General features: G+C 39.2%; 1 protein-coding gene across 2 annotated transcripts in view; it reads right to left on the minus strand.

Annotated features, from left to right (window-relative positions):
* The window catches only part of Hibadh (3-hydroxyisobutyrate dehydrogenase), a 101,034-nt gene that overhangs the window by 59,308 nt on the left and 13,914 nt on the right, over positions 1–27,812 (minus strand). For both annotated transcript variants that reach the window (XM_041640345.1, XM_041640346.1), the window contains exons 3-4: positions 23,702–23,811; positions 20,702–20,823 (exon numbers count right to left, since the gene is read on the minus strand). In XM_041640345.1, coding sequence (XP_041496279.1) covers positions 20,702–20,823; positions 23,702–23,811 — 232 coding nt within the window. The remainder of the gene's footprint in view (positions 1–20,701; positions 20,824–23,701; positions 23,812–27,812) is intronic.

Here is a 27,812-nt window from a genome sequence, read left to right on the forward strand (position 1 = left end):
GCTATTGTTTTAAATTGTAATGTAAATATCTGATATGCAGACAGTCTTAGATGACCCCTGTGACAGGGTCATTTGACTCCCCCCCCCAAAAAAAACAGGATTGGGACCCACAGGTTGAGAACCATCACACTAAAGCATCCTTACAATCCAACCAACAAGAAAGAGCAAAACCATACAAAAGTAGTCTTGACTGAATTTCAGATCTCATCACTACTGAGTGAGTAACTTTCTATTCAGTAATAATCACTATTTCCTTGGGCTATCACCCTAGGAATCAGAATCTATTTATCTCAAAGGATTTAGGGGCTGGCAAGATAACTTCATAGTAAAAACACTTGCCCTGCAACTGTGTAGATCAGAGTTTGGATCCTCATACCCTATATAAATGATGAGTAGGCTTGGCAGCCTGCCTGTAATTCAAGCCCTGGAAGACGGAGACAGGTGACCCCCAGACAATTTGGTAAGCCAGGCTCACCACATCAGTGAGCTCTTATGTTTGAGGAAGAGAGCCAGCTTCAAGGAATAAGACAAACAGCAATGGATTCCTGACATCAATCGTGGGCTTCCACATGCATGCACACACCAGCAAGCACTCAGCATACACATACATGTGCACACACAAAGGAAAGTTTTTCCTCCAGAAATTTTTTGCCGATTTTCTCTTATCCTTTCCTTTCACAGCAATTTATATAATAAGCATTTCTGAAAATAACTTGATATATTGTAAACAGAAAACTTTGGAATGAAAAGCCTGTATATATTATTTCCAAAACAACCTGGGGACTCGTGGCAGGCTCTTTAGTGTTCCATGCTGCAGGAATATTACTGGTTTGTTTCCCTTTTGAATACACAACACAAGAGGAAGAAGAGCCTTCTTGTTCTTTCCTGCAAGCTGCTGCTGAGTTTTAAGAAAAATGTCTGCATCACAAAATCCGGCACATTAGGGTAATTAAGCACCTGAAATAAATCTTAGACTATGCTAAATTAGAGTTAAGCAGCTGTGTGCCTCCCCTAACCCCAATCGGAGGAAATAGGACAATCTTGGAATAAAGTAAAATGTACACAGTGGTAAGTATACTTAAAACACTTTCCATCACCTTAAAAAGTTTGATAGAAGAAGAAAAGTATAATGGGAAGAGTTTTGGGGTGGGGAAGTTGTGTACTTTTAAAATGGGGTCTGTTTATACTCTTGGCAAGCCTCTTGCCTCAGTGGTAAGACTCAGCTGTGAACTACTACTACATGACACCTGGATTCTCGGGTTTGAGTGAGGAAGCCGAAGGGCTGATACAACATGCACAGTCACTATGACAGTTAGCTTGATTCTGTGGAGAGACATAGCAAGCAGAGGATCTTCAAAGATCAAAGCAGGGCTAGCACAATTATTTCCCTTTGAGACGATGTCAGTCCAGGCTGGCCTCAATCTTTTGGCAGCTTCCTATGTTGTGGATCTGGAATTCCAGATGGAAGCCACCACACCCATTTTAGAACTTGTTTGGTTCCTAGAAAAAGGAAAAGGCGCTGTGGTGCTTCAGTTACAAACAAAATTAGCAGAAATACTTTGTCATGCTCCACTGAAATTGCCATTCTGTAATACCTTCTCTCACAGTTACCCTATCAAAACATGGAAAGAATTATTTCCCAACTAAAAACCCCATGTAAGTAACTTAAAACATTTTTATTTTAAGTGTTTGAATCTGTTCAACTTGGTGGGGGAGAGTAAGAGTTAAAATGATAAAAAGATCCCCAACGTGTTTTATTTAGAAAACTTTTAAAACTAGCCTGTGAGTCAACGAGAATTTTAGTGCGTGTGATTACAAAGATATACTTCAGTATTCAGCAATAAGACTCACCATTGACAGTACACACAACTTACGACTCAGTAAAAAAAAGTACACCACTAGTTCTAATTTAATATTACAACTATTATCTTGTGGTTTACTGAACAGAAACAATGAGAAATTTTGATGTCTTCATCTCATCGATATATTTAACCCTCACTGATACACACAATCTTCTGTGACATTACAAAGTCTATCCTAACAGCTTTAACAGGACCTTATCAAGAATCACTCTTTCTGTACTTACTTTAGTTGAAACCAACCTACTCGCCCACCCACACTCACCAGGGTATAATGGGAAAGAGATTTCTTGGAAGGTTTTAAGAGAATCTGATGTGTGAAACCTGCTTTGCCATTGTTCTGAATTTCGGAGATCAAGTGTGCCGAAGTTGGAAATGCTAGCCCACAGCTGGAAAACACTGGAACCCCGCCCACTTCCATTTTACAAATTCCAAAATTTCAGAGAAGTTCTTACTTTCATTTTCTTGGCTATTTTTATTTTTAAAGACTTGATATTTCATTAATCTTATTACTTATTTTGCCAAAAATGCAATTTAGATTAACCTTTCATTACTCTGAAGCTAAGTCTAGGGCTAACAAGATAGCTTAGTGGCTAATGATGCTTACCACCAAGTCCAAAGATCCTAAGAATCCACATGGTCTTCTGACCATCATTTGTACACCAGGGAACACACAACCCTGACCCACCTCATAAACAAACAAACAAATAAATGAGAGAAGCCATGCCTAGAATTAAGTGGATGTGCACACCAAAAGTATATTTAAAAATGGGTATCAGGGCAGTGGTGGTGCACGCCCTTAATTCCATCACTCAGGAGGCAGAGGCAGCCAGGGATCTCTTGAGTTCAAGGCCAGCCTGGTCTACAAAGTGAGTTCCAGGGTAGCCAGAGCTATTATGCAGAGACACCCTGTGTTGCGGAGAGGGGGGGAGGGATATGAAAGATAGATAGATAGATAGATAGATAGAAACATGCGTTAGGTGCTGTGATTGTACATCTTTGATCTCAGTACTCAGGAGATACAGGCAGGCTGATCTCTTTTGATACACTGTCAAAAATAGAAATAAAACATAAAAATAAAAGTGAGGTATCTTAGTTGCAGAATTTGGCCAACTTTATTTATAAACATTCTCATTCTTTACTCTTATTCCCAATGATTTACATGCCACAAAAGTCCCCTGGTTAACTTTCTGCATTCCAATTCACTTCTCAAAGACCCATCCCAACAGCCTACAGCACAAAGATGCCAGCACTGTTTATGCAGTCTTGCAAACAATGCACTTCCCACTGCTGGCTAACTGACATCAGGAAGTTTTTGTCCTTCTCCCAAGCCAGAGCACCCTCAGACATTTTTAAATTATTCGTTTTCATTTTGAAAACTTCTGCATGTTTATTATCTTGGCAGCTTTACTTTTTCTCTGGAAGGATTAAAAGGTAAATTTAAACAATTTCTGTCTTTCTTTTCCTCTAATGTATTTGTGAAAACCAAAATCCAGTGTTACAAGTCCAGTGATAATGCTCTTTTTACTCTGCTAAGTCACCACACTGGCACAGCTGCCTTGCTATCTGTAACTTAACTGTCTACTAAAATGTGACTCTGTACAGTGAAAGCCGGTTGATCTCTAATCATCTTTCCTAGCAGTGACACCTAATTATCTTACGTATTTCTAAAGAATCTAAAATCTATTCAGTATTTGATTTTACTGTCACCATTTCTTGTTTTATTTTTGCTTTTACTATTATTAAACATTCAGATCCAGTATGTCATTATTTTCTTGCCTAATATTTAAAAAATTACAAAAAACGCCTAATTTTAGAAATCAAATGTTAAAAAAAAACTTTATAAAGCTCAATGCCAGTGGGTTTTCTTTCAAAGCCACGATGACTACCTCCTAACCAGTTAGTTCATTATTTCAGCTATCAGAAAAACAATGACAGGCATCTTCAATAACTAAAGCCATTTCAAAGGCCAAAATGCTAACTTTTAAACTAATAAATGTAACTGAGTTAAACATTTTTTGATCTTAAATCAAATGAATATACTTCTCATCAATGCAGTTTTATTGTGCAAAAACTCCCAAACAAATACAAATGAAAAATACATCAATACATTTCAAATCCCAAAATGTTTCCTTCCATCCTCAATGGCTCTAACACTCAACAGTTGATACAGCTTTCTTCCCGTCTCATCTGAACTAACCACCCCCAACCCATACCCACCAACACACATGGAACGCAGATCATCTAGGCCAGTAGTATTTACTGTGCCCCTCCTCCAACCTTAGGCAGTCTTATCTTTATATCTATATGGATGTTCCCATGGCAACATTCGTTCAGGCCAATACTATTTCCAAGTGAAATGAGAGCAGCCAAAACTCAAAATGTTTCATTACAAAATGGCACACATGCTAATGAGTAAGGATTTTCTACCCATCGCTATTATTAATGAAGATAATTAATTTCTAGAATTTCAACAAAACAATTAATGCTACAGAAATAATCAAGCACAGTCACTGTAGACAATTATTTTTTTATTACACAAGATTTGCATTTACTTACTCTTAATACATAAATCTGACATACTGGGCCAAGAAGCTTGCTTCAATTATAATTATGTATACTAAGTACAATTTTTGTAAAACCAGATTACTGTATCAAATTTGATTTTTTTTAAATGTTGGCTACAAAGCTCACAAAACCTGGATGAGAAAAACTGACACACCAAGAAGCAATTCATGGACAGCAAAGGCGATTCCAGACATAGGACACAGAAGCTACAGAGAAATTACAGCAGCATTTTGATGTGAAATAAGTAGAAATATTAGCATACAACAAAGTTAAGAAGCAGACTGTTATATCAAGTTTAAAAGTAAAATACGCAGGGTCAAATGTCACGAATATCCCTGCGTAGACCACTTTCAAGTGTGAAATTATAATTTTAACACAAAGAAAGTCTCTAGTAATAAAGAATATATTTTAGTACAACACACATGTTAACCAATAATTCACAATATAAGAGAGACAGTAAGAGAGGGAAGAATTTTACTAATTCACCCTGTGAAAGTGAAGTGTTTTATTTTGTTGCTAAACGAGAACATCAAGGTGGGAGGTCCGGCCTTTACTTTGAAAACATATATGTTTCTTATAGGCTTTGCACATTAAGAAGCCCCAGAGAAGAGGCAAGGGTATACAGTGAGTAAATTTCATAATGCATGCTAATAAATGATCAAAGCCAAGTATTAGTCACCTCTCTGCACGGTAAATACACACTGTTACAGAATAAAAATCAAGGGATTATACAGGGAACTGCATTTATTCCAACTAGTCATCTGTATTAAATAATTTAATTGTTTGGGTACTGTTTATTAACTTATATTTATAATGGCTCATAAAGATACAACATGAATATGCATTTTAATGAAAAGATCTCACTTTTATAAAATTTATAATGAAGCGCTTTTTGTTTTATATTATCACTTTTTTAAAATGAGCTGATTAAAAAAGCTATGAAGATTCGTTAAAAACCAGTATAGAAAATTCAAGAACTTACTTACCTCAAAACAACTTTTAAGACGTGAACATGAACTGCCTAATGAGTTTCATAGGTAAGCTTGTGAAAAAGACCAACCTGAACCTTTTAAAGGTCTCGCCATCTTTTCAAAAATTCCTGTCTGTGCAGCCTGCTAACATATTTTTATCAGGCATGTGCATGAGCAGCATGTGTGCACAAGGCACTAAGGGATTTTGAAATATCTGTGGGCATGTTTACAAGAAGGATCCCTCATCTATTGTCCAGACCAGTGCAACAAATAAATAAGTAGCCAAACATTGTATTCATTTTATTTTTTAAAAAGATAGTCTCTGTAAATGTTCATTTTGGTTCACTTTCCGATCAACCTAAAATACAGTATCTGTAAAACTCAAAAGTCTCCTCAGCTCTCTATGGACACTTTATTATCAGATGTATTTTTAAGCCAACATCAAAAGCAAAGATCTAGGAAATGTCTTACAGTCTTTCAAACAAAGACTAATGCATCTTAAAATCTTTCCTTCATCACAAGCAGGTTTGGATGCAATGCCCCCTGGTGGCACAGATGAACTCTGACCAAGACTTAGGTTTCCACAAGTTGAGCATTCCTTAGAACACCAACTACCTCTTTTCAACTACTCTACCATCTTCCCAAAAGATGGTAAAATGGTTGAAAAATAATTTGTATTCAGAAATTTTAAGGTCTTTAAGCAATGATCTGCATGAATGCACAGGACAATTTCCTTGAGGTCTAAACCATAAAAGGAGGCAAAACATGTTTTCACAAAGCAATTTTGTACTAAAGTTTTCATTTCAAATAACAAAATGTTTAGGGAGGAGGGTGAGGCTGGAGTAACCAAGTTGCTTTGTAAAATTACACTGTATAATTAATTCCATGGTAAGAATGTTTTTATGGTGTGTTTTGGTGACCTTTTATTACCATCAAGTTCACAATGCTGGTGGGCTGCCTTTTAATCCCTCCGCAGACAAAAGCCCTAAATAAACACAGATCCCTTCCTGGGAAAAAGTCCACTCGGTTAAATGGTAAGGAAATGAGTAAATCATTAGTAATCTTTAAAGCCAAAGCTATAAACTCAAGTTACCTTCAGCTGAAATGAAAGTGTCCTGCAAGAGTTTCAAAGTTCTGTCCCAGATAGAAATCTCCAGCTCTTGACTCCAGACTAGGCGCCAGCTGATAAACAAACAATTTAAGTCAAGAGCTGGAGAATTCCCAGCTTTTTCATTTAATGGCCCTGGCCAAGAATATTTATTGCCTCCAGTTTTATTCTCACTTAGCTCTAAGAGGGAATTTAAACTCATCATTATCTTAAAGCTCATACAGGCAGCAGGCAGCTCACCTGAGGCAGCTCCTCTTACCGGGTACTAGTTTGAGCCTCTACTAGAAGTGATGTAATATTATAAACTAATTAACCACAGTTTTATGTTGACTTTTTAACAAGCTAAATAAATTTTGTTCAATATAGTTTATATTCCCACTTGGGATAGTAACAATTCCAAAAAGTTTAACTTTATAGTTTTCAGAACAAACCCAGCAGCTGAAATGGAGGGGGACAAAGTCTGTCTTCACCTCCCCGCAAGCTTGTGCTCCTGCTCTCTCGCCACCCTACTCAGCCATCCACCGAGTGCACTCTGCATCACATGTGGACTCCTTCCTGTCAATGTCAATGGCCCACCAAAGACAGTCTGTTTCTGAATGGAGCTGAGTCCAAGGTCTAAAATGTAAATGTTGGATTATGAAAACATGATTTTATATGAGTACTAATAAGAATATAAATAAGAATATCAAAATTCAGCCCAATTAAAGGCCATGAGATATCATCAAATATTTTTAAGTGCTGATTTAAAGTTGCTATTACAGACTCCAAGTCTTGAAGTCAGTTACATGGTTGTTCTTATGTCTTTCTTAAAATTATCTCTGAGTTTTAGAAAACTCTCATCTCTACCCAGGATTGTAAATAAAAACAATTCTTTCAACAAACTGAATGCTGACAGACATTTAACAATTACAGTAATAAACTACTTTCTTCAGATGCTCTCCTAACAAAAGAATGTGAAATGAGAAAGTTCTGCAGCCTAGCATAAAAGGGTTCATATGTCATTAGTGAAAAAAAATATGATTTTCCTCCCATTCCTTCATTTTCAGAAAATTTTACAAAAACCTATCTTGGCTAGAAAAGCCAATTACCTATTTCAGTGTCTGCCAAGACTTTTTTGTATATGGGAATTGCACATTAAAAATATTGGTTGCTTGAAAACAAGTATTACTCTCACACATAAAAAGAATTACAAGCAATGAAATTAATTAATGATAAAATTACTTGGATGCCAGGCCTCACACTGTAAGAACAATGCCCTCTGAAGGGCAGCAAGGGACAAACGGCTGTGATGACAGCAAAACAACATCCACTGCCGTGTTTAAGTTTCCCAATGAACACAAGGAAAAAAACCCTCTGGCTTTCATACCCTTCATAAGTGGAGCTAAATACAAAACAACAGTCCACCATCAGGTCAGGTTAAATCCCTGTAAGGCAAGAAAGAGAAGGTAAGGCCACTGCTCCTGTTCCAACAGGAAAGAAAGGAACCGTCATGAAATCTTCAGCAAATTTAAAATGTTCCCAACTAGAACACCCAAAGGAATGCAGGAAAAAATATAACTGCATGGCAAATACAAAGAGACTAATTAAACTTAACTTCATGTAATTTTTATCTATCACCATTATCAAATTATGAAAATCAGACATCTGGAGAAAATAACTATTTTCATAGGACTTACAAGGCTCTAACTCTAATTAATCAAATTCTCAATTCCATCTTTTCTCTCACCCCTCCCCAAATGCTACACCCATATCAAACAAAATAAAAATATGCAAAGCATAACAAGACTGTTTCATGCTGCTTAGAAATCAATAATGCTAAGTAATAATAAATTACACACAAGCAGCAGCTTCAGGTTTATTTACTGAGTGTACTTCAGTTTTACATAAACAGAGGTAGACACTCCTAACCGTGTGACCCAGACCCAACTGTGTCTGGTCTCACTTACATCCTGAATGGCAATTAAAAGACATTAAAAATACACTAGGATTACTGCAGGCAGGACCCCTGCCTCACTGATGTGCTTTCCTGCCTAGCAGTGTGAAGAGAACACAGTGCCCCCCCCCCAAGCACAGGCAAGGGCCTGCCAGGAACAACCATTGTAGAGAGTGAGTTTCAACTGAAAATTACAAGGCAATTAAAATGTAGCCCTTAGAGGCAGAGATGAAGGAATCCCAAAAGAGAGAATATGTGAATAGAAAGAAAGTAGACCATTAGTAGCAGTGCCTATTATAACAATGGATAGTGACAGCAATACTGGAAACCCTTTTTCTGTCTATACCTCATTCTCCCATTGTTTCCTTGGGATATAAACTACCAGAGCTTTATCATTACACTATCTCCCGCACTGAGTCAGGAAACCTCTTTCACTGCATTAAGAACTGACTGACAACAGCTGCTGCAAGGGAGTCTTAGCATGCCAAAGAAGATACAGAGAGTTTTATGGACGCCACTTCAGAGCTCATTTCAAATAAACTCTTGAAATGTATTTACAAACATTTCTGAACTACCTGTGTGAACTGTAGAAAACCACGAGGCAAGATCCTCTAGACACAAAAAGGATACTTAATAGATACAGGATGACAATAAGAATCTCAGGGAATGAACTGACTAAAATAATTAACTCAACTGAGTGTATTCTACTAATGAATCTTAAGTAATTCCTAAGGAAATAGATAGAGTAGGCTACCAAAGCTTAAGTACACTTTAACTATTTAAGCTACTAAAACAATCAAAATCTGACCAAGGAGAGTACAAACTTCATTAATATTTTTAAAGAGAGTAACTCAAGTCTCTCATTCTAAAGTCAATGCTACAACATATTTTTACATTTCAGTTTGTAAATGATGAGAGCTTCCAATTAGAGAGTAACTAAAAATACACTACAACAGTGATGTAACTCTTGGAGAAGTGAAGCCTAGTACGGTGTGGTACCTCAAGCTGTAATTCTGGCCCATAGGATGAAGCAGGATGAAACAAATTCAAGGTCAACCTGGACAATACAGCAAAATACAGTCTCAAAGGAGAGTTTAAAAAAAAAAGAAAAGAAAAGAAAAGATCTATGAAAATTTAACCAATTTATTTCAAAATAAAAATTACAGTAACTTTATTGAATGATAACTGATACACCAAACTTCATAAATATTTAATGAATAAAATGTGATCAGTTTGGAAATAAGCATACGCTGTGGAGTAATCATTTTGTACATTGTGAAAATATGTCTTTGCCAATGCGTCTTCTGATTGGTTTAATAAAGAGCTGAATGGCCAATAGCTAGGCAGGAAGAAGTTAGGTGGGACTTCCAGGCAGAGAGAGAGGAAGAGGAGGATCTAGGTGTGAGAGAGAGGCCAAACAGATGACATGGGGAGGAAACAGGAAGTACAAGATGGATAAGAGGTAGGAAGTCACAGGACAGAATGTAGATTAAATATACATATGGGTTAATTTAAGTTATAAGAGCTAATGGAACAAGCCTAAGCCATAGGCTGAGCTTTCATAATTAATAATAAGCCTTCACGTCATTTTTGTGAGCTGGCAGCCCAAAGAAAAACGTCTACACAAGCATATACCCATAAGCCTACCACTGTTGGGCCAAAATTATCTCAGGGCCTATACCTCAGGCATGTAGGACAGAGAAAAGCCTGGCTTGAGTTTGAATGAGGACGAGACAGAAAAAACTAAGTAAACAAGGGAATAAGGAGGCTCGGGAAGCCTAGCATACCACCATTATCAAGGTAAAGGACATTTATCTTCCAAAGTTTCCTCATCCTATCCTGTCTTATTGCTGCTGTTTTGCAGAAGTAACACTGAAAAAGAGATCTGCCTTCCAATCATTTTTGTTTTCTTTTGTTTTTTGGTTTTGAGATGAGCTCTCCCCTCTGCCACCAGAATGTTAGAATTCTAGGCCTGTGCCCCCATGTCTTCCTTAAAAAGCTCTTCTTTCACTCGGTTACCTCTGTGTGTAGTGTATGCACACGTGGGAAGGCAGGAGGTCACAGACCAGGGCTGAGTGGTGGGTGTCCGCCTCTGTCTCGTTGTACTTTGTTTTCCTGAGACAGAGTCTCTTACTGAACCCGGAGCTCACATTTTTCTTGTAGCTAGCAAGCCCCAATAATCATGTGCCCCCCTCAGCCCGCAGGCCTGTTCAGGACCACAACCAGCTGGTGGGAGCCACGATCTGAACTACAGTCCTCAGGCTTTCACAGCAAACTCTCTTAACAGCTAACCTGACTCCCTGAGCCCCACTTTGAGAAATCCTCAAGTAGAGAAGGCAGAATCGCTAACAGTGAGCACCGTGGTGTAACAGCATCTCTAGAACTCACTTAACTTGCATAACAAAAATTCTTACTGAGCTAAGAACAGAATGTAAGGATGAGCTCAACAATGGTAGCTGAGACAGCACAGAGGTCAGAGCACTCACTTCCAAGCCTGACAGCCTGAGCTTCATGCCCAGGAGCACAGAATGGAAGGAGAGTAGCAACTCTCCCAAGTTGCTCTGACCTCCACAAGCAGGCTGTGACAGTCATACCCAAGGACTCACACAAAATGAATAAATAAATGTCAAAACATTTCTAAAGAATGAACAACACCATATACAACATTACCATGTAAGCAAACCATTTGTGAGGGCATCAGGAAAAGAAGTACTATAATCGTCCTTCTCCCTCAGTGCATCAGACACATGAAATTTGATAAAAAGAATTTGCTTTGGAACAGAAATAGCAACATTTCAGCCTAAAGCCAAGTAAGACTGCCAAGTTGTAAACTTTTCTAGGAAAACGCTGTAACCGAAATGCCAACAGACCCTTAACTATAATAGCACTAGGTGCCAAAACAGAAATGGTTTTTGGTTTTGTGGTCCTTTTACTATAAATTAGATACAGATCTAGTGGAAAAACAGTAGGTATCAAGTTCAGTAAGAGTAAAAGCCAAGATTGCATACTTGATTTTTAAATAAGAATGGAGACTATATGAAACTTTCATTGAGATATAACCTGTAAGTCTGGTAGTTTAAGGGCAACTCCTTAATAGGTTTCTGTGCTTACTGCTTCATAGTCTAAGAACACCTCAAATTACTAAAACATAATCCAGGCAAGTAGAATATAAAATCAGGTTTCCTAGTAGGAAAGTGTTATTCAAGCACACAAGTTCATTTATTTAATTCTGACAATTAATTTCTAAGAGAAACAATACAGCTTAGCGTGTCAATCATGCTTGGCAGCACAGGAAGCTGGAGCTAATTGCAAGTGCCACCTCAAGACTGCTTCGACTCAAGTGTCTGCGGAAACCTACAGACATATTAGGCAACAAGTGAGTCTATTTTCAGTTATTCAAGCACAGTTAAGTATTGTAATGATGGTGGTGGAGCAGCTTATGAACCTGGTCATTAGTCACAATGATTTTAAATTTGCTTCATGTCAGAAATGAGTCATTAACCACCACTGTGGAGGCAAATATAGTCCCCCCAAAAGATATGCATATAACCAAAGTAGTGTGATGACTCCAAGTCTCACAAAGATGTGATTTGCCCAGAATAAAGAGATTATGACAGCATGCTCGAGGTGGGTATCAGGGTTTAATTAATAGAAGGCCTGGTTAACGTTACTTTAATAACCACAAGGTATTAAATAAAGACTGGTATAAGAAATGGTAATCAAGTAAAGGCTACTACTCAACCTATCAACCAAGTACCAGTGACATCTTAGTGATGAGAGTCCACAAACAGGAGACTGTACAGAGCAGTTCCTCCATGCCTCTACACTCACATCTCTGACTAAATGTCCCTTTCTCAGGAAGGTTAGCCATCACTCTATAGAATAGGGCCCCCCCATTAGTCTCTATCTCCCTAATCAGTACCTTTATTTCCAAGTACTAATTACTGAAATTCCTGTTATTTGCTTACTCCTTCTACTCCCACTACACATATGCTCCAAGAAGAAAAATCCAAGTCCTAGTAGCTGAAGTATACCAAAATGTAACAAGTACTAAACAGACATTTACTGCATAGCCGTGTCCCTTGTGGTCAAAGTATTACAGTATAATGAAGAGTAAGCGTATGCAAGCAGTAAGCAATATAATATATATCATAAAAATTATATGAACACAGTATTTTTAATTGCAAGACATTTTGTTGAAGGAAATGTATACGTACCTTTTCTTCTCTTTATGTGTCTGTGTCAGAGAGGTATAGATTTCACGTGTGCATGTGAGTGTGCATGTGCAGGTCAGCTGACACTGGAGGGCCTCAAGCACTCTCGCCTTACTTTCAGATTTAATCTTGTATATGACGTGTGTGTATGAGTGCCTGCGAGCCATGGCATACATACAGAAGCCAAGAAGACGATGCCGTGTGTCAATCTTCTACTCCCACCTTGTTTGAGGCAGACTCTCCAGTCTCCGCCTTCCTCGTGCTGCAGCTATGCTGGGACTGCATACGTGTGCTACTGCACACAAGCTCTATATGGGCTCTGGAAATTCAGACTCTGGCCCTCAGGCCTTTGTGGCGAGTGTTTTACCCTGGTGCTTAGTTACTCTTTCAACTACAAGCTCCAGGCTTCTAACATCTTCACTAACAGAGCTAACGATGTGAACTAAACAACTTCCTTCCTTTGTTTAAAGAATATTTCCCAAAGAACTGTTAAATCTAAACTTAAATTCCAGTGGTTCCCATGGGATATTACAGGAATTCATCTGAGGTTTCCAGAGTGTATCTTTAACATATATTTTCAATTTCCAAACTCAAAAACTCTTTCAGCTGCTGTAGAATCAGCTCTGTATGTTAAACCCAGTGTTGGTTTCTCTTTAAATATCCATATCATGGTATGAAAGAAAAGTCAGAACAGGAATAGCCAGCCAGCTCAGGGTGACCTGCTTCTCATGGCAAGTGGCCACCGATAGAAAGTGCTGCAGAGGAGCTCCAGTTCTGCACAGGGTCTGGGAATGCTGCTCTTCTGCATTTGTTAGCACTGAGCAACTGTTTACAAATTATTAGTGTGTTTTTCTACATTCTAAACTTTCATGTGAAGACTTTCTCTTGTTCAGAATACTATGCAGTTCAAAAATGAGGAATGACTGCAGGAAAACACAAAATATTTAACATTAATCTTAATATTTGTTTATTTATTTATCTACTTATTGCAGTCCTGGGGATTGAACTTGGGGCCCTGTGCATGCTAGGCAAGTGCCCTATCATCAGCTTAAAAAGGGCTGGTGATGTGATTCAGTGGTAGAAAAAGTCATGTTTGATTGTTGTGAAACACTATTCTAACTATGTAAAGAGGTGTTATATTTGTTTAACTATGTAAAGAGGTGTTGTTGTTTCACCTTGTCTGCCTAAGACACCCGTCTGGTCTAATAAAAACTGAATGACCAATAGCTAGGCAGCAGAGAGACAGGTGGAGCTGGTGGGCAGAGAGAATAAGTATGAGGAGAAAACTAGGCTTGAGAAAGAAGAGAACAAGGGTGAAAGAGAGGGATATGCCCAGGGTCAGAAGCAAGCCAGACAGACACAAGAGGCAGGAAAATAGGACATACAGAAAGAAAGGCAAAATGTCGATAAAGAAAAACAGATTTGACTAAGAACTAAGATGAGGCCAAGCATTCCTAACTAACGCTAACTCTCCCGCTTCATGATTTGGGAGCTGGCTGGTGGTCTACAAGAAAGCCTGCTACACTTGATCCCCAGCACCACAGATAGGAATGAACAAGTAGCCTGGTCAAGCAGGAATAAAAGAAAGGAAGAACTGATTGACTCCTGATTCAATTTTATTAAATGTTCACAGAACTATACAATGGAGATATAAAATAAAAAACATTAAAGTCTACCCACTTCGAGTCTAGCAGAAGAAACAAGCGCATAACCATAACACGGTCGTCAAGTTCTGGCACAGATGTGATGTGATGGCACGGAAGACAGACATAATAAGTTCACTGCTGCACAATAAAACAGCATGTCCTGTCCTGTTTCTTTCAGGCACAATCCGGTTTAACTCCCAAGGGCTTACATTTTGGAGGAGATCATGTCCCAGGAACAGCCAATCCTGGTAGAGATACAGGGAAGACAGCACTTACTTCTTCCTCTGCAGCTTATTTGACTAAGCAGCAGCTAGGGAATCCCAATCAGGAAGGACTCCCAAAACAGGCTCTAATCCACTCTGCTTGCAGAACAGAGGTCACACACAGCAAAATACGAAGCAGTATCACACTCCTATCAGCTTTACCACCAACCATGTATGAGTTTGAGCTTAACTAACATCTCTGTGAATTCTTTTCACCTTCATAAAAGGGTGTCTCACCACTACCCTGTCTATTTTTCATAGTTGTTTTTCCAGCTAAGTTCAACTTAATATTTTAAACATTTATTGAAGACTGGCAATGTTCCAAGTATTATACTAGACAGACTGAAAGGGCAGGCTCCCATGATGTATAAAAATGAATGTAATTTTTTAAAGCCCTGGAAGTAATCCAAACATCCATCATAGCAAAAAGGCTGAAGTGTGATTATTTATATAGACTATCACACAGAAGTTAAAATTAATGAAGTACATTTAATAACTATGTAATGACAAGACATCCATGTACTTTATGTGGTCCTGTAGCCAAACAGGTAAGTAGAGGCTGACATTCAATCACACTTGTTGGCAGGCCATAAACCCCGCTAAAGAATGGCTTTTTCTTTGAGAAGAAGTCCCTTTGGAACAGAGTATGGTGGGACATGCTGCAGTTCCAGTACTATGTGGCAGAGGCTGGAAGGTGCCAAGTTTGAGGCCAGCCTAGATTTTGTAGCAATATCTTATTTCAAAGACAAATCAGAGGCTGTTGGCTTACCTAGGAGTTATTTCAATACTGAGAAGGCAGTTCTTTCTAATCCTCACAAAAGACTGGAAAAGCTAATGCCTCTTCTAACACCATGGACGATACAGGAACAGAACAGAAAGCGACAAAGCAAGTCACAGAAGATGCCCATGATTCCACTTCTAGAATGTTCCAAACTATGAAAAAATAAAACTACTGTTTGGAAGTTAAAAATACATAGTCAAAGGCTGGAGAGATGGCTCAGAGGGTAACAGCACTGGCTGCTCTTCCAGAGGTCCTGAGTTCAATTCCCAGCATCAACATGGTGACTCACAACCATCTATAATGAGATCTGGTGCCCTCTTCTGGTGAACAGGCATACATGCAGGCAGAACACTGTATGCATAATAAGTAAAGAAAATACATAGTCAACTATAAAGAAAAGCAGGAGAACAGGATGTAAAAATCCAGTATACTATAGACATCTGTATCTCAAGCACTGGGGAAGCAGAGACAGGAGGCTGCTCAGAACTTGCTGGCCCAGTAGGCAGGCTGAAATGGAAATCTCCAGGTTTAGTGAAAGGATCCTATCTCAAAAAATAAGAGGGGCCAGCTAGATTGCTTAGTGAGTAAAGGCACCTGCCATCAAGCCTGATGACCCGGATTTTCACAAACTCCCAAAGTTATCTTCTGATCTTCAAATGCATGCAGGCTAAGGCATGCGAGCACACCAAACAAACAAATAAATAAAAGCAATAAAGAGCAATAGAAGAAAAACACACACTCCAAACAAACAAATAAATAAAAACAATAAAGACAATAGAAGAAAAACACTCTCCAAACAAACAAATAAATAAAAACAATAAAGAGTAATAAAGGAAAATATCCAAAGTTACTCTCCAGCTCTGAGACAGATACAAAGAAAGGAATACAATGGGAGAAAAAAATTAAAGGTTTTGTTCGATTGATCCAAAATACTCCGTATGCCAAAACTGACGAATACAAAGCTTCCATGCCAGGCAGTGGTGGCACATGCCTTTAATCCCAGCACTTGGGAGGCAGAGGCAGAAGGATCTCTATGAGTTCAAGGCAGCCTGGTCTACAGAGCAAGTTCCAAATAAAATGAGGGAGGAGGAATGTGGGGGAAAGTACAGTTAGTAATCTAGAATTTACCCTCCTCCCTCATTTTATTTGGGTAAAACAATGATTTCTGTGGGGAGGGGTTTGAGACAGGGTTACTTTGTATAGCATCGAAGCCTCTCCTGGAACTAGCTCTTATAGACCAAGCTGGCCTCAAACTCACAGAGATCTGCCTGCCTTTGTCTCCCCAAGTGCTGGGAGTAAAGGCGTGCGCCATGACGGCCTGACTAAAACATAAAGATTTTTAAAGTTGCCTATCTGACACACAGGTAATCCTTTATTTAACTGAGAGAACACAATCTTGTTTTTGAGACAGGGTCTCTTTCACCATGTGACCCATTCTGGCCCGGATCTCAGAGTAATCTGCCTGCTGCAGGTTCCCTGCTAATGAGATTACAGGTGTGCTCAGTTTAGAGTCCTTTTCAACAAACCATATTTACACATAGAATAACATGAGAATAATCCATCATATTAAGTACCTAAAAAATAACTGAGAGGACCATATAAATGTAAATAGGCTGCTATTATCTACTAATTAATCTCATAATGATCAAGTGTCAAACCAATTATTTATCACAAACTATCCACTATCCCTATGCAAAGCTTTTCATCAATAACAGTACAAATCCAGTTCTTTCGCTGTCATATTAGGACTTAAACATTGCTTCGTGAAAAGAAAAGGATAACTTCAAGTGTTTTTGGCTCTTTCAGGTTGAGGAGACAGCTCAACCAGCAAAGTGTTTCCTGCATAAGCATAAGGACCTGGGCTGGATCCAGGTAAGAACAGGCACCTATCTATAGCCCCAACCCTGAAAAGGCAGAAACAAGCACATTCCTCAAGTTTGTTGGCCAGCACAGCCAATAAGTCAATTAGCTCCAGGTTCAGTGAAAGACTATCTGAAAAAAATAAGGCTGGATGGGCTGGCAAGATGTTTTGTGGGTAAAGTGGCCTGCTGCCAAACCTGACCACCTGAGTTCAGTTCCCAGGATCCACTTGGTGGAAGAGAATTGACTCCCACAAGGTGTCCTCTGCTTCTATACATGTGGTGTAGCATAAATGAAAGTGCACACACACACACAAACATACAAAATAACAGGGTAAAAATATTAAGTGGAGTCCTGCAGGATGTCTCAATGGATAAAGGACTTGCCACCAAGCCTAGTGACCCAAGTTCAATTCCCAGAGGCCACACAGTAGATGGCAAGAGCAGATGTTGCCAAGTTGTCCCTTTAACTTCCATATGCATATTCTCGCTAAATAAATAAATACAGAAATACCAAAAGCTTTTGAAGTTAAGGCAGAGAGCAACAGAAGAAAATACAAACATCAACCTCTGGCCTCCACATGCACATGCACGCGAGCACATACAAACATGTACGTGTGTATCCCACACACACCACTACCACACACAAACCCTGAGTTCTGAGGGCGTGCACTCAGGCCCTCATGCTTTAACTCCACGTTTTACCCACCTAGCTTCCCTAAGCCCTTGAATAATTTTTACGCATTGTTGAGTGCTCTTATAAGAAATGCTGTATAGGGTCATTGCTCACTTTTCAATTAGGTTGCGTTTTCAGTAGTGGCTCAGATAATGTGCAGCTCCTTTCTCCCTTCTTGTAGGTTACCCTGTTGACTGTTTCCTTCAGCATGTGATTTTGCTGTTGACTGGTCCAGAAAAAGCCACACAAGGTAGCGGGCATTCCTAATCCCAGTGTTACTGTGACATCATGGGAAGAAGAAAGAGGAGACTCCTCAGCAAGAACTGTGTATCATCCCACTTAAAGAAAGAATTGCTCAGCTCATTGATTTCATTCACAGCCCCAATAGTATTAGTATTTTACCATCAAAGTGCCTGAATCAGGCCAGGGATATAGTACAGTGTGTAAGGCACTTGCTGTGCAAGCATGAGGACCAGAGTGCAGATCCTCAGCATCCACACAGACACCAGGTGACCATGGCAGCTCACCTGTAATCCTAGCACTTAGAAACAGGGTATCCTGACTAGCTAGAGCAACTGTGTCGGTGAGCTCTGGGTTCAACAGACTTACCTTAGTGGATAAGGTTGTGAGCTCCTGACGAAGACTCCCCAAATCAGCCAGGATCTCCACATGTGCACATACTCATGTACCCACATTTACTAACATGCACACACCATATATAGACACACTCTTTAAAGGTATTAGGCCCTAGAGATGGCTCAGCGAGTAAAGCATTTGTCGCACAGTCTGACAAGTGTGATCCCTGAAGATGGAAGGGGAGAACCAACTCCACACATCTCATACACACATACTAATAATCAATTTTAATTAAGTGTCTAAGTACCACTACAAATATTTATGCTTAAATTTTATGTAACTAATTCATCATAACAAGAAGAGCTAACAATTATTTATTCCTCAACTACACTCAAAAATCACTTGAAGCCAGGCAGCGGTGGCACACGCCTTTAAACCCAGCAGTGCGAGGAAGAGGCAGGCAGATCTCTGTGAGTTAGAAGTCAGCCTGATCTACAAAGGGAGTTCCAGGACAGCCAAAGCTAAACAGTGAAACCCAGTCTCGGAAAACCAAAAAAAAATTAAAAAAAAATAAAAAATGATTTGAACATGATAGTGGATATCTGATCCCAGCTCAGGAGATAGGAACAGGAAAATCAAGGCCACCCTGGGCTAATACATAAGACCTATCACAAATAAACAAGCAAAATAACAACAAAAATAATAATAAGGGAATATAATGTTTTACTGCAAAACCATTTTATTTATAAAAAATAAAAACTGATTTAAATTATATTTCACTTATTTTTTAAAAATCCAAAGTCAAGTATAATATAATTGGAATAAAAGAGCTATTGTTGCCTACTGCTACAAATGTATACTTATCTTTCCATATGTATAGGCACAAACATACACAGAGTTTTTCTATTACATAGCAATTTTGGAAATGAAAGAAAATCACACCCAAAATCCTACCATACCCATGATCCTGACAAACCAGCAACCTGCTATTTCTACATGCCCGCCATCCCCACACATCTGCCATCCCCACACACTCAGTCCTGCTATTATCTGACAGAAAATTAAATTTTAAGAATTTCATTAGTGGGGCTGGAGAGATGGCTCAGAGGTTAAGAGCATTGCCTGCTCTTCCGAAGGTCCTGAGTTCAATTCCCAGCAACCACATGTTGGCTCACAACCATCTGTAATGGGGGTTTGATGCCCTCTTCTGGCCTGCAGGCATACACACAGACAGAATATTGTATACATAATAAATAAATAAATAAATATTTTTAAAAAATAAGCAAAATAAAAAAAAAGAATTTCATTAGTGAGTCCTTCGCTTTTCACAAAGATTCTCATGTAACTTTTAGGCATGTTACACAGTGGATTACAATTATAGATTTTCTAATATTAAGCCATCTCTACATATAGGTAACAAAGAACTTGTAATACTTGATTTCTCTTATTTATGGCTGAATCTAGTCTGCTAATTATGTTCTTAAAGGCTGAACATCTATAGTGTTGACTGAAATTCACCTATCATTCTCCCTGATGATTCTTACTGATTGAGTAAGAGAGTTACAAGGTCTTTTTGTAGAATGAGTTGGAAGTATTTCCTTACTCTCTACTGTCTGGAAACATTCACATGAAACTTTGATGATCTCTGCCTTATATTTTAATAATAGTCACCTGAAAATCCACCTGGACCTCATGTTTACCTTGAGGGTCAGATGGTTTGATTTTGTTCTTCTTTTTTAAATCTCTTCTTCAATTTTTTTGAACAGTAGAGTCAGTCAAGCTGGACATCAGATATTCTAGGTTGGCCTCAAACCCCCTATGTAGTGAAGGATGACCTTCAACTCCTGATTCTCCTGCTTCTGCCAACCAAGTGTTTGGATTACAAGCATGCACCAGGACATGTAGTTGCAGGGTGCTGGGGATCAAACCCAGGGCTTCCTGCATGCTGGGCAAGCACTCAATCAACTGAACTGCAGCCTGAGATCCCAACTAATTATTCCCTGAACCAGTTCTTAAGCTTCCAGGAAGTGATCTATCTTTATCGTGCAATAACTCAACCCAAAAAATGTGTGACTTTTACACAAACTTACAGGCAACTTACCAGTTTTGTTTTGTTCTTATTTTATTGAGTGATTAAGAATCTTTCCTGATCTAAAAATAACTGTGAATACCTTGGAAGGCACTAAACCAAGACTACTACTTGTGACAAGCAGAAGTAGGTGCACGTGTATTTTAGACAGCACTTACCACCAGAAACAGGGGCATCCATGAAAACAGCTCCCATTTTCTCAACTTCTTTTGCCAATTCTTTTGAAACTGAAGGATCAATAGTGCTGGAATCTATTAATAATGATCCTTTCTTCACTTTTCTAAGTATAAATAAAAATATTCAAGTTTACAACTCTGCATGAGTACTCCATACAACTATTTATACAACCAGAATCAGCTAAAAACTGGCAGACTATCAAAGAAGCCTCTGGCTTGGTATTGAAATAGTTGAAAATCTCGTATTTACTCATTCATGTTGTAGATCAATTTCAGTTCAAAGTAAACCCATATTCATTCAGAAAAACAATAACAAAATAAAAATCTAATAAAGTAATTGCTAAAGTCTGGTATTAGGAGAAGTACACCAGCCTTGCTAACAAGTGAGGCTAATATATAAAAAATTTTTAAAACCTATGAACTTTAAAGGAGTATTTGACTGCATTTAAATTTTTATTTGTAGAGTCACTGGGTCTTAAAAAGCTTAAGTCTTTAGTAAGCTACACTGCAAACTTCCCATAACCATATCATTTCTGCTAAGAATAAACACAAGCAACTGAAATGTAGCTATTTGCTTCAAGAGAGCATATTCTTTTAATAATGGAAACATTTTTAAAATATTATTTTTATTAATTGTTTGAGAATTTCAAATGTATTTTGATCATATTCACCCCCTCCTCCAGCTCTGCCCAGATCCACTCACAGCTATCTAATAGAAACTTTTTAAAAAGCAAAATATTAAACAGGCAGAAACAGAAATAAAGAGAACTTTCAAAGATGTTTTTGTAGCATTGATAAAGATAGAAACAGGAGCACAGATATTTTATATAAATCTTTATCATTCTTACAGTAAAAGACTTCTATTTATAATATGAGTTCAGGACATGTCCCTGAAACAGTTCCCTTACATCTATCTACAAGGCAGTGCTTACTCTAGAGGCTAAGAAACTCTGACCTATATTATAATTTAGCTCCCTGGTCTTAGTGGTCCAAGCCAACAATCTTAACTACTGGTGAGGCTGAAGTAGAAGTTCAATATCTGTCTGGGTTACAATGTTACAAGGCCAACCTAAGCAATTCAGCGAGATCCTGTTTCAAGAGTAAATAAAGAAAACTCATAAGTCAAGGATAATAGTTAACAATTATATGCAAATTCCCCAAAGTTCTTATTTATTATTAGTGCAGGTATATGATGTGTGTGTGGCTGTGCACACGGAGGTTGGAGAACAACTCTGTGGAGTCCATGTACACAAGGGCCCCACCCAGAGCCATCTCACTAGCCATAAGTTCCCTAAATTTCTCCCTGCAGGTCTACTCACCCAGGGATGCACAACCGAGACTGGAAAATCAGAACTCAGTATGAGGAAACATTAAAAAAGAAAATGAAGAAAATCGCTGTTTTAGAAAGAAAAAAAAGATCCTAGAGCCAGGCACGGTGATGCACACCTTTGATCCCAGCACTTGGGAGGCGGAGGCAGTCAGATCTCAGAGTTCATGGCCAGCCTGGTCTACAGAGCTAGTTCCAGGTTAGCTAGGGCTACACAAAGAAACCGTGTCTTGAAAACAAAAACAATGTAGACAGATCCAACAGAGTATTTGGGTGCACTCCACACAAGAGACACGCCAAGTGCTGCTAGAAATCACCTCAGTACAAAAGCTTTCCTTCATATAACAGAGACAATAGGAATAAAATCTACCAGTCTTCTATGGTAGTATTTTTAACAATCTTAAAAACAAGTAGGAAATCATCTCAAAATTACTTGGGCACTGGGTGTGGATAAAGAATCCTGACAGGAAGGAGGCCCGGCACATCGCTGAGGGCAATTATAGTTTAATATGAAACCAAACTCTTCCTAAGCACTCCCTGGACAAAACACGTCTGGTAGCTGGCACCTCCTCCAAAGTAAAGTAAAGGATATTAATAAATGTTGTGTCACTCCACATGTTTTAGTAACTTCCTTGAGAGGTGAAGCAGGCCATAACTGAAGCACTAGTAAGGAGCAGCCGGGATGTCTCAGGACCACACACACTCTGCGTCTGTCCGCTGGATCCATCCAAAATGAGTGCCACTCAACCACCCCTACAATCTAAACATTTATCTTATCAGTTTTCTGTCTAATATCCAAATGTCTTTTCCTTCCAAGTCTGTTAGTTTTCCAAAGTAACTCAATTTCCCCAAACCTCAAATTTCACACATTACGGTTTTCTGAAAGTAAACCTTACTTTCTTTTAGACAGCGCTCAGAAATCAGCGTGTAGGTGACTCAAGTGTCTACATGGCATATGACTTTGTCCTCCCTCTCTGCTGAGTTCAACAACAAAGTAAGTTAGAAATAGGAACGAGAAAGCCTAGAAAATGAAATCCAACCACTGTCTTTCTGACATACCACAAGGGTTTGGCAGTAAGCAGTAACTCACCAACAGGTTTACAGCGCCAGGGAAGACAGACACTGGTAGGAAACACTGACTTAAATTATACTTTACTCAGAGAGCTACTGCTAATACTGAATTCCAGCTTCCCAAAGTCCTCACTACAGATGGACTAACCCAGAGGACATACAATAACTTTTTATTATATAATAAAATCTTAAATTAAGGTGTTTTTTCCAATGTTTGGTTTTATTTTTCACAGAACCCCTTTTCTGGATTTCTGTACACCATAAGAAAATTACGCTTTTAAGAGCAGTACAATTTAAAATGCAAGCTTTAAAAGTCTCTTAAACACGCTACCAATGAAAGCAAGTTTAATGCAAGAGTTAAAGGAAAGACACAAAGTGGGGGGTCTTCATTCCCAAAAGTCACACACTGGACTCTAGAGCAAAATTAATCCCTTACGGTGAGCAGGAAATCACCCTGTTCACTTTGTAAAGTAAAAAATACACAGGAAGATTTTTTAACCAACAGAGCTGCAATGCCTTAGTAGTTCTAAAACATGTGAAACAGGAACTACAGCAAGAAATATGAGTCCTTGAGAAATACATACTTTAGAATCCCATTTGCTCCAGAATAAACTTCTATCGAATTCATACTGGTGGGCAGCATTGTGATAATCCTGTCAGCCTTTTCGGCTACATCTGCTGGGGAAGACGCTACCTTTAAAGAAATCATAAAGGAGAATCGTTTAATTCAAACATAAAGTTTCCAGACCTTAGATAGGACTAGCAACTATTTACTGACAAACAGTTCAAGACCATACACAAATAACAAAGCTCAGTGAAATGAAATAACAAATGGAAGCTGCTAAGAGTCTTCATCCCCCACTGAACTATCTGGAGAACATGGGTTTCACAGAAAGTCCCCCATAAATGCCTATCCCCACATCACTGAAGTAAATACAAAGCAAAATAATGGCATGTCTTCTTCCTATTGAAGATTCATCTCTAGATCATTCCAAGAGAGAAGCCTGGAAGTCTATGTCAGAAAACTTTAGACATTCCCTTAGAAATTGAGAGTTCTCTTCCACTGAAAGAAATTTAGTTCCATCTAGATAACTCCTTTAAAAGTTCCCTACAGGGTACTAAAAACTAATAATTCACAGATCTTAGAGTGCTACATATCTCAAAGCTTTTTCATGCCCATAAACTGGCAGTGCCAATTCATCCGACTGCCAAGTGCATGGGTGGTCCATCGACCCCCTGCGTCCCTAGCATCTGCTTATTGGGATGTTCTGGGTTGTCAGAGCACTGCTAACCCTTCAATTATATCAAGTAGTGTCAAAGTGCACAGGTCTGGAAAACACACACTGATGGTGATAGCAGGAATGTCACCACTCTACTGGACACAACTGCTCACTATCTAATGACTGCATATATCTGATATGTTATAACAACAATGTCTGATTTGTACAACAAAGGCATTCAAATAATCTTACCACTGATGTGATGGCTTTAAACTCTGAAATAATAACTGACAAAATTTGGCCACAACTCCAAAGTTGAAAGAAACTAACCTCATTTCCAATCTGACAGTAGCCACAAAGCCTTTATTTAGCAGCCAACTAATTAGAATCCCTCAATTACATTTGCTAATTAAGTAGGTAAAAAAGACAGCATGGAAGGAACAAATGAACACTTATTTAGGGAACCAGGGATGCAGCTCAGCCAAGCAGTCAGGTATGATTTTGTGTAAATCCTTTAACTCCACTGGCTTCAGTTTCCCAAACTATAATAAAGAACAGTGCATTGATTCCTGTAATCCCAGGACTCAGGAGGACTTGTGTTAACAAGAGAACTGCACATCTGAAACCAGTCTGGGATGAAGAGGAGACTGCGGCTCTGCTTTTTAAAGAAATGACTCATTGTCCTCATTCTTAACCTAAATAAATCTTCTGCCCTCTGCCCCCACAGAGAACCCTATGTGCCCTCATTACCAAACAAAACAACAGCAAGACATCTAATTTAGCTTCTACCCGCAATGTAGAATGTGTTAATATCTAGGAACCTTCAGCTCCAGGAAGGCTGGCCACTGTAAAATGACAGTGGGGGTCATCTTCCTTCTATCTGTTTACTTCTCACAAGGAAGCAGAAGGAAACCTGTCACTGAGTCTGTGCTGGAACTCTCTAAGTCCTCTGAGACCTTGTCCTCAAAATATTCATTTCAGATGACATTACCTCTGTTGGTAGGTAAGTAAAGATTATACACAATATTTTTCTGTAGTTCTCTATCAGAAATGAACTGTTAAGAGCTACCTGTCTTTTTCTTCTCAAAAATTGGCTTGGCATTTTATTTAGTCACATTACAGTTTAAATAGCATGTCACATGAGACATCTTGTCACTTTCAGGTCAAAGCCAACACATAAAACAGATATTCAAGCTTTAGCTGTTGGCCAAAAGCAGAAAATTAACAAATGGAGACTGCAACTCTGCCTTTTGAAGAAAGGATTCCTGTGCCCCCATTCTTAACCAGAAATTTATTCCCATAGAACTGGAAAGCAGCAGTCTGGGCCTGAAAGCAAGGTGTCAGCAGGACCACTTTCCCTCCAAAGGCTCTAGGAGAGGCTCTTCTTCAGCTTGAGCAGAAGCTGGCACTCCTTGGCTGGCCGGAGCCTCCATGGGATGGTTGGTCCTGGCTGGCTGCTGCCACCAGCTACACCCTGGTTCTCATTTTAAATGTCTTTACTGACCACACCACACAATTTTCCCACTTAAAGTGGATAACTGGTTAGCTTTTATAAATTCCCACATAGAGTAACCATTACCACAGTCAGGTTTTCAGTCTCTCCAAAAAGAAACTGGATATCCATGAGCTGTCACCCTGTGTGCCCAAAGCTGCCTATCTTCTGAGCACTAGGCAACTAATGTGCTTTCTTATCTCCATAGCTTTCTTTTTCTAAGGTTTTTCAGGTAATAGGAGAGCATAGTGTGTGGTTCTCTGTAACTGGCTCTTTAGTTTAGGGCGTTTTCTTAGTTCAGCCGTTACACAGCAAGTATCAGCGCTTCCTCCCCTTAATTCCTAAACAGCCCATCAGAGATGCAACACTTTATTTATCCATTCATCCGCTGATATTGCATGAGAGTTGTTTCCACTTAGCTATTATAAAGTTCTATGTGGCTATGATTCATTTCTCCTGGGTATGGACGCAGGTTTGGTTTTTGTTGTTGTTGAGTTTTTGTTTTGTTTTGAGACAGGGTCTCATTATGTAGCTCTGGCTGTCCTGGAACTCATTATGAAGATAAGGCTGGCCTTGTAGTCACAGAGATCTACCTGCTGCCTCCCGAGTGCAGGGATTAAAGGCATGTGCCACCAATGTCCAGGTTAGATGCAGGTTTTCTTTGATTACTAGTTCAGAAACTGGAAGATAAATGGCTCAGTGAATAAAGTGTTTGCCATGCAACCATAAGCCCCTGAGTTTGGATCTCCAGCACCCAAATAAAAGCCGAGTATTACGGCATGTGTCTGAAACCCCAGGACTGGGAAGCATACAAATTGTCACTCTCTGAGGATAGCACCTGACTTTTCCAGGCATCGGCTTTGACCTCTCCTGGTCGCTAAGGGCACTGAACCTTTCCTTTCACAGCCATACTTAAAACTGAACAGAACCAAAACAAAGAAACAAAATGTGAGAGCCCGCACTCCTTTTTGCTGTGACACAAACCCATAATAATCTAAACTTTTAGGAAGCTGAGGCAGGAAGACTGAGATTTAGGGGCTAGCCTGGGCTACACAATGAGCGCTGTACCCTGAAACAAATAAATAAGATACACAAAAAACTATCAAATGACCTGAGACACAGTAGTTTCTCACTAAATATCAGGTTTCTTTTTCTTCCTTTTAAAATGTAAATGTCTCCTTCATTCTAGTCTTTCTTCGAGCCTACCTCAAGTAGGCAAAGAACAGAAATGTTACTGGGGAATAGAGGTCACAGGGGTAACTTCAGAGAATACAATAATTTAAGCAGAACTCTGGAAAGTTCTGGGGAAAACTGGTGTAGGATGTTCCTGCCCAGGCCACCAAAGAAGCAGGATGTGTTTTTGTGACCTGTCCCACTGAAAGAGATACCAAGCCTTGTAGCTAACACAGGTAAGAATTATGGGTTAATATAAGCTACAAGAGCTAATAAGAAGCCTGAGCTAATGGGCCAATCAGTTTATAATCTTATGGAGACCTCTGTGTGATTTTCTTTGGGACTTTGCCAGCTGTGGGGTACTGGGCGGGACAGAAACCCCAACAAGCCGGCCTTCATGTTACAACATGGTACAACAGAGTGGCAATCCAAAATGGACTAAATCCACTCAAAAACCTGAAAGGACTTAAAAAGGAGAGAGAGTTTAACATAGCTTTTTGCTATTTGTTGGCAGCGCACCGCAGAGAGAATTTCCTGACTCAGTAGCCATAACATCAAAAAAAACTGCGCCATTTTAAAACGCGGCTTCCTGGGCCCTGCCGCGGTGCAATCTCCAGCTATGGAGCATTTCTGGGTCTGGACGTTTGTGTGACCACTCGGGGTCAGGAACAAAGTAGCTGAGACCATGCCCGTGGCTCAGCTCTTCCTGCCTGGGTAGGCAGCAGGATCAGGTCTACTAGAAAATGGCGGTTTTGAAATACCAGTTTGTGGGCTGTACCACCATCGTGATCTCTGTCTAGCTCCTGTGGG

This window comes from Microtus oregoni, unplaced genomic scaffold (assembly GCF_018167655.1).
Source record: "Microtus oregoni isolate MIOR12 unplaced genomic scaffold, Mior012 000062F_ref0000492, whole genome shotgun sequence".
Classification (NCBI taxonomy): domain Eukaryota; kingdom Metazoa; phylum Chordata; class Mammalia; order Rodentia; family Cricetidae; genus Microtus; species Microtus oregoni.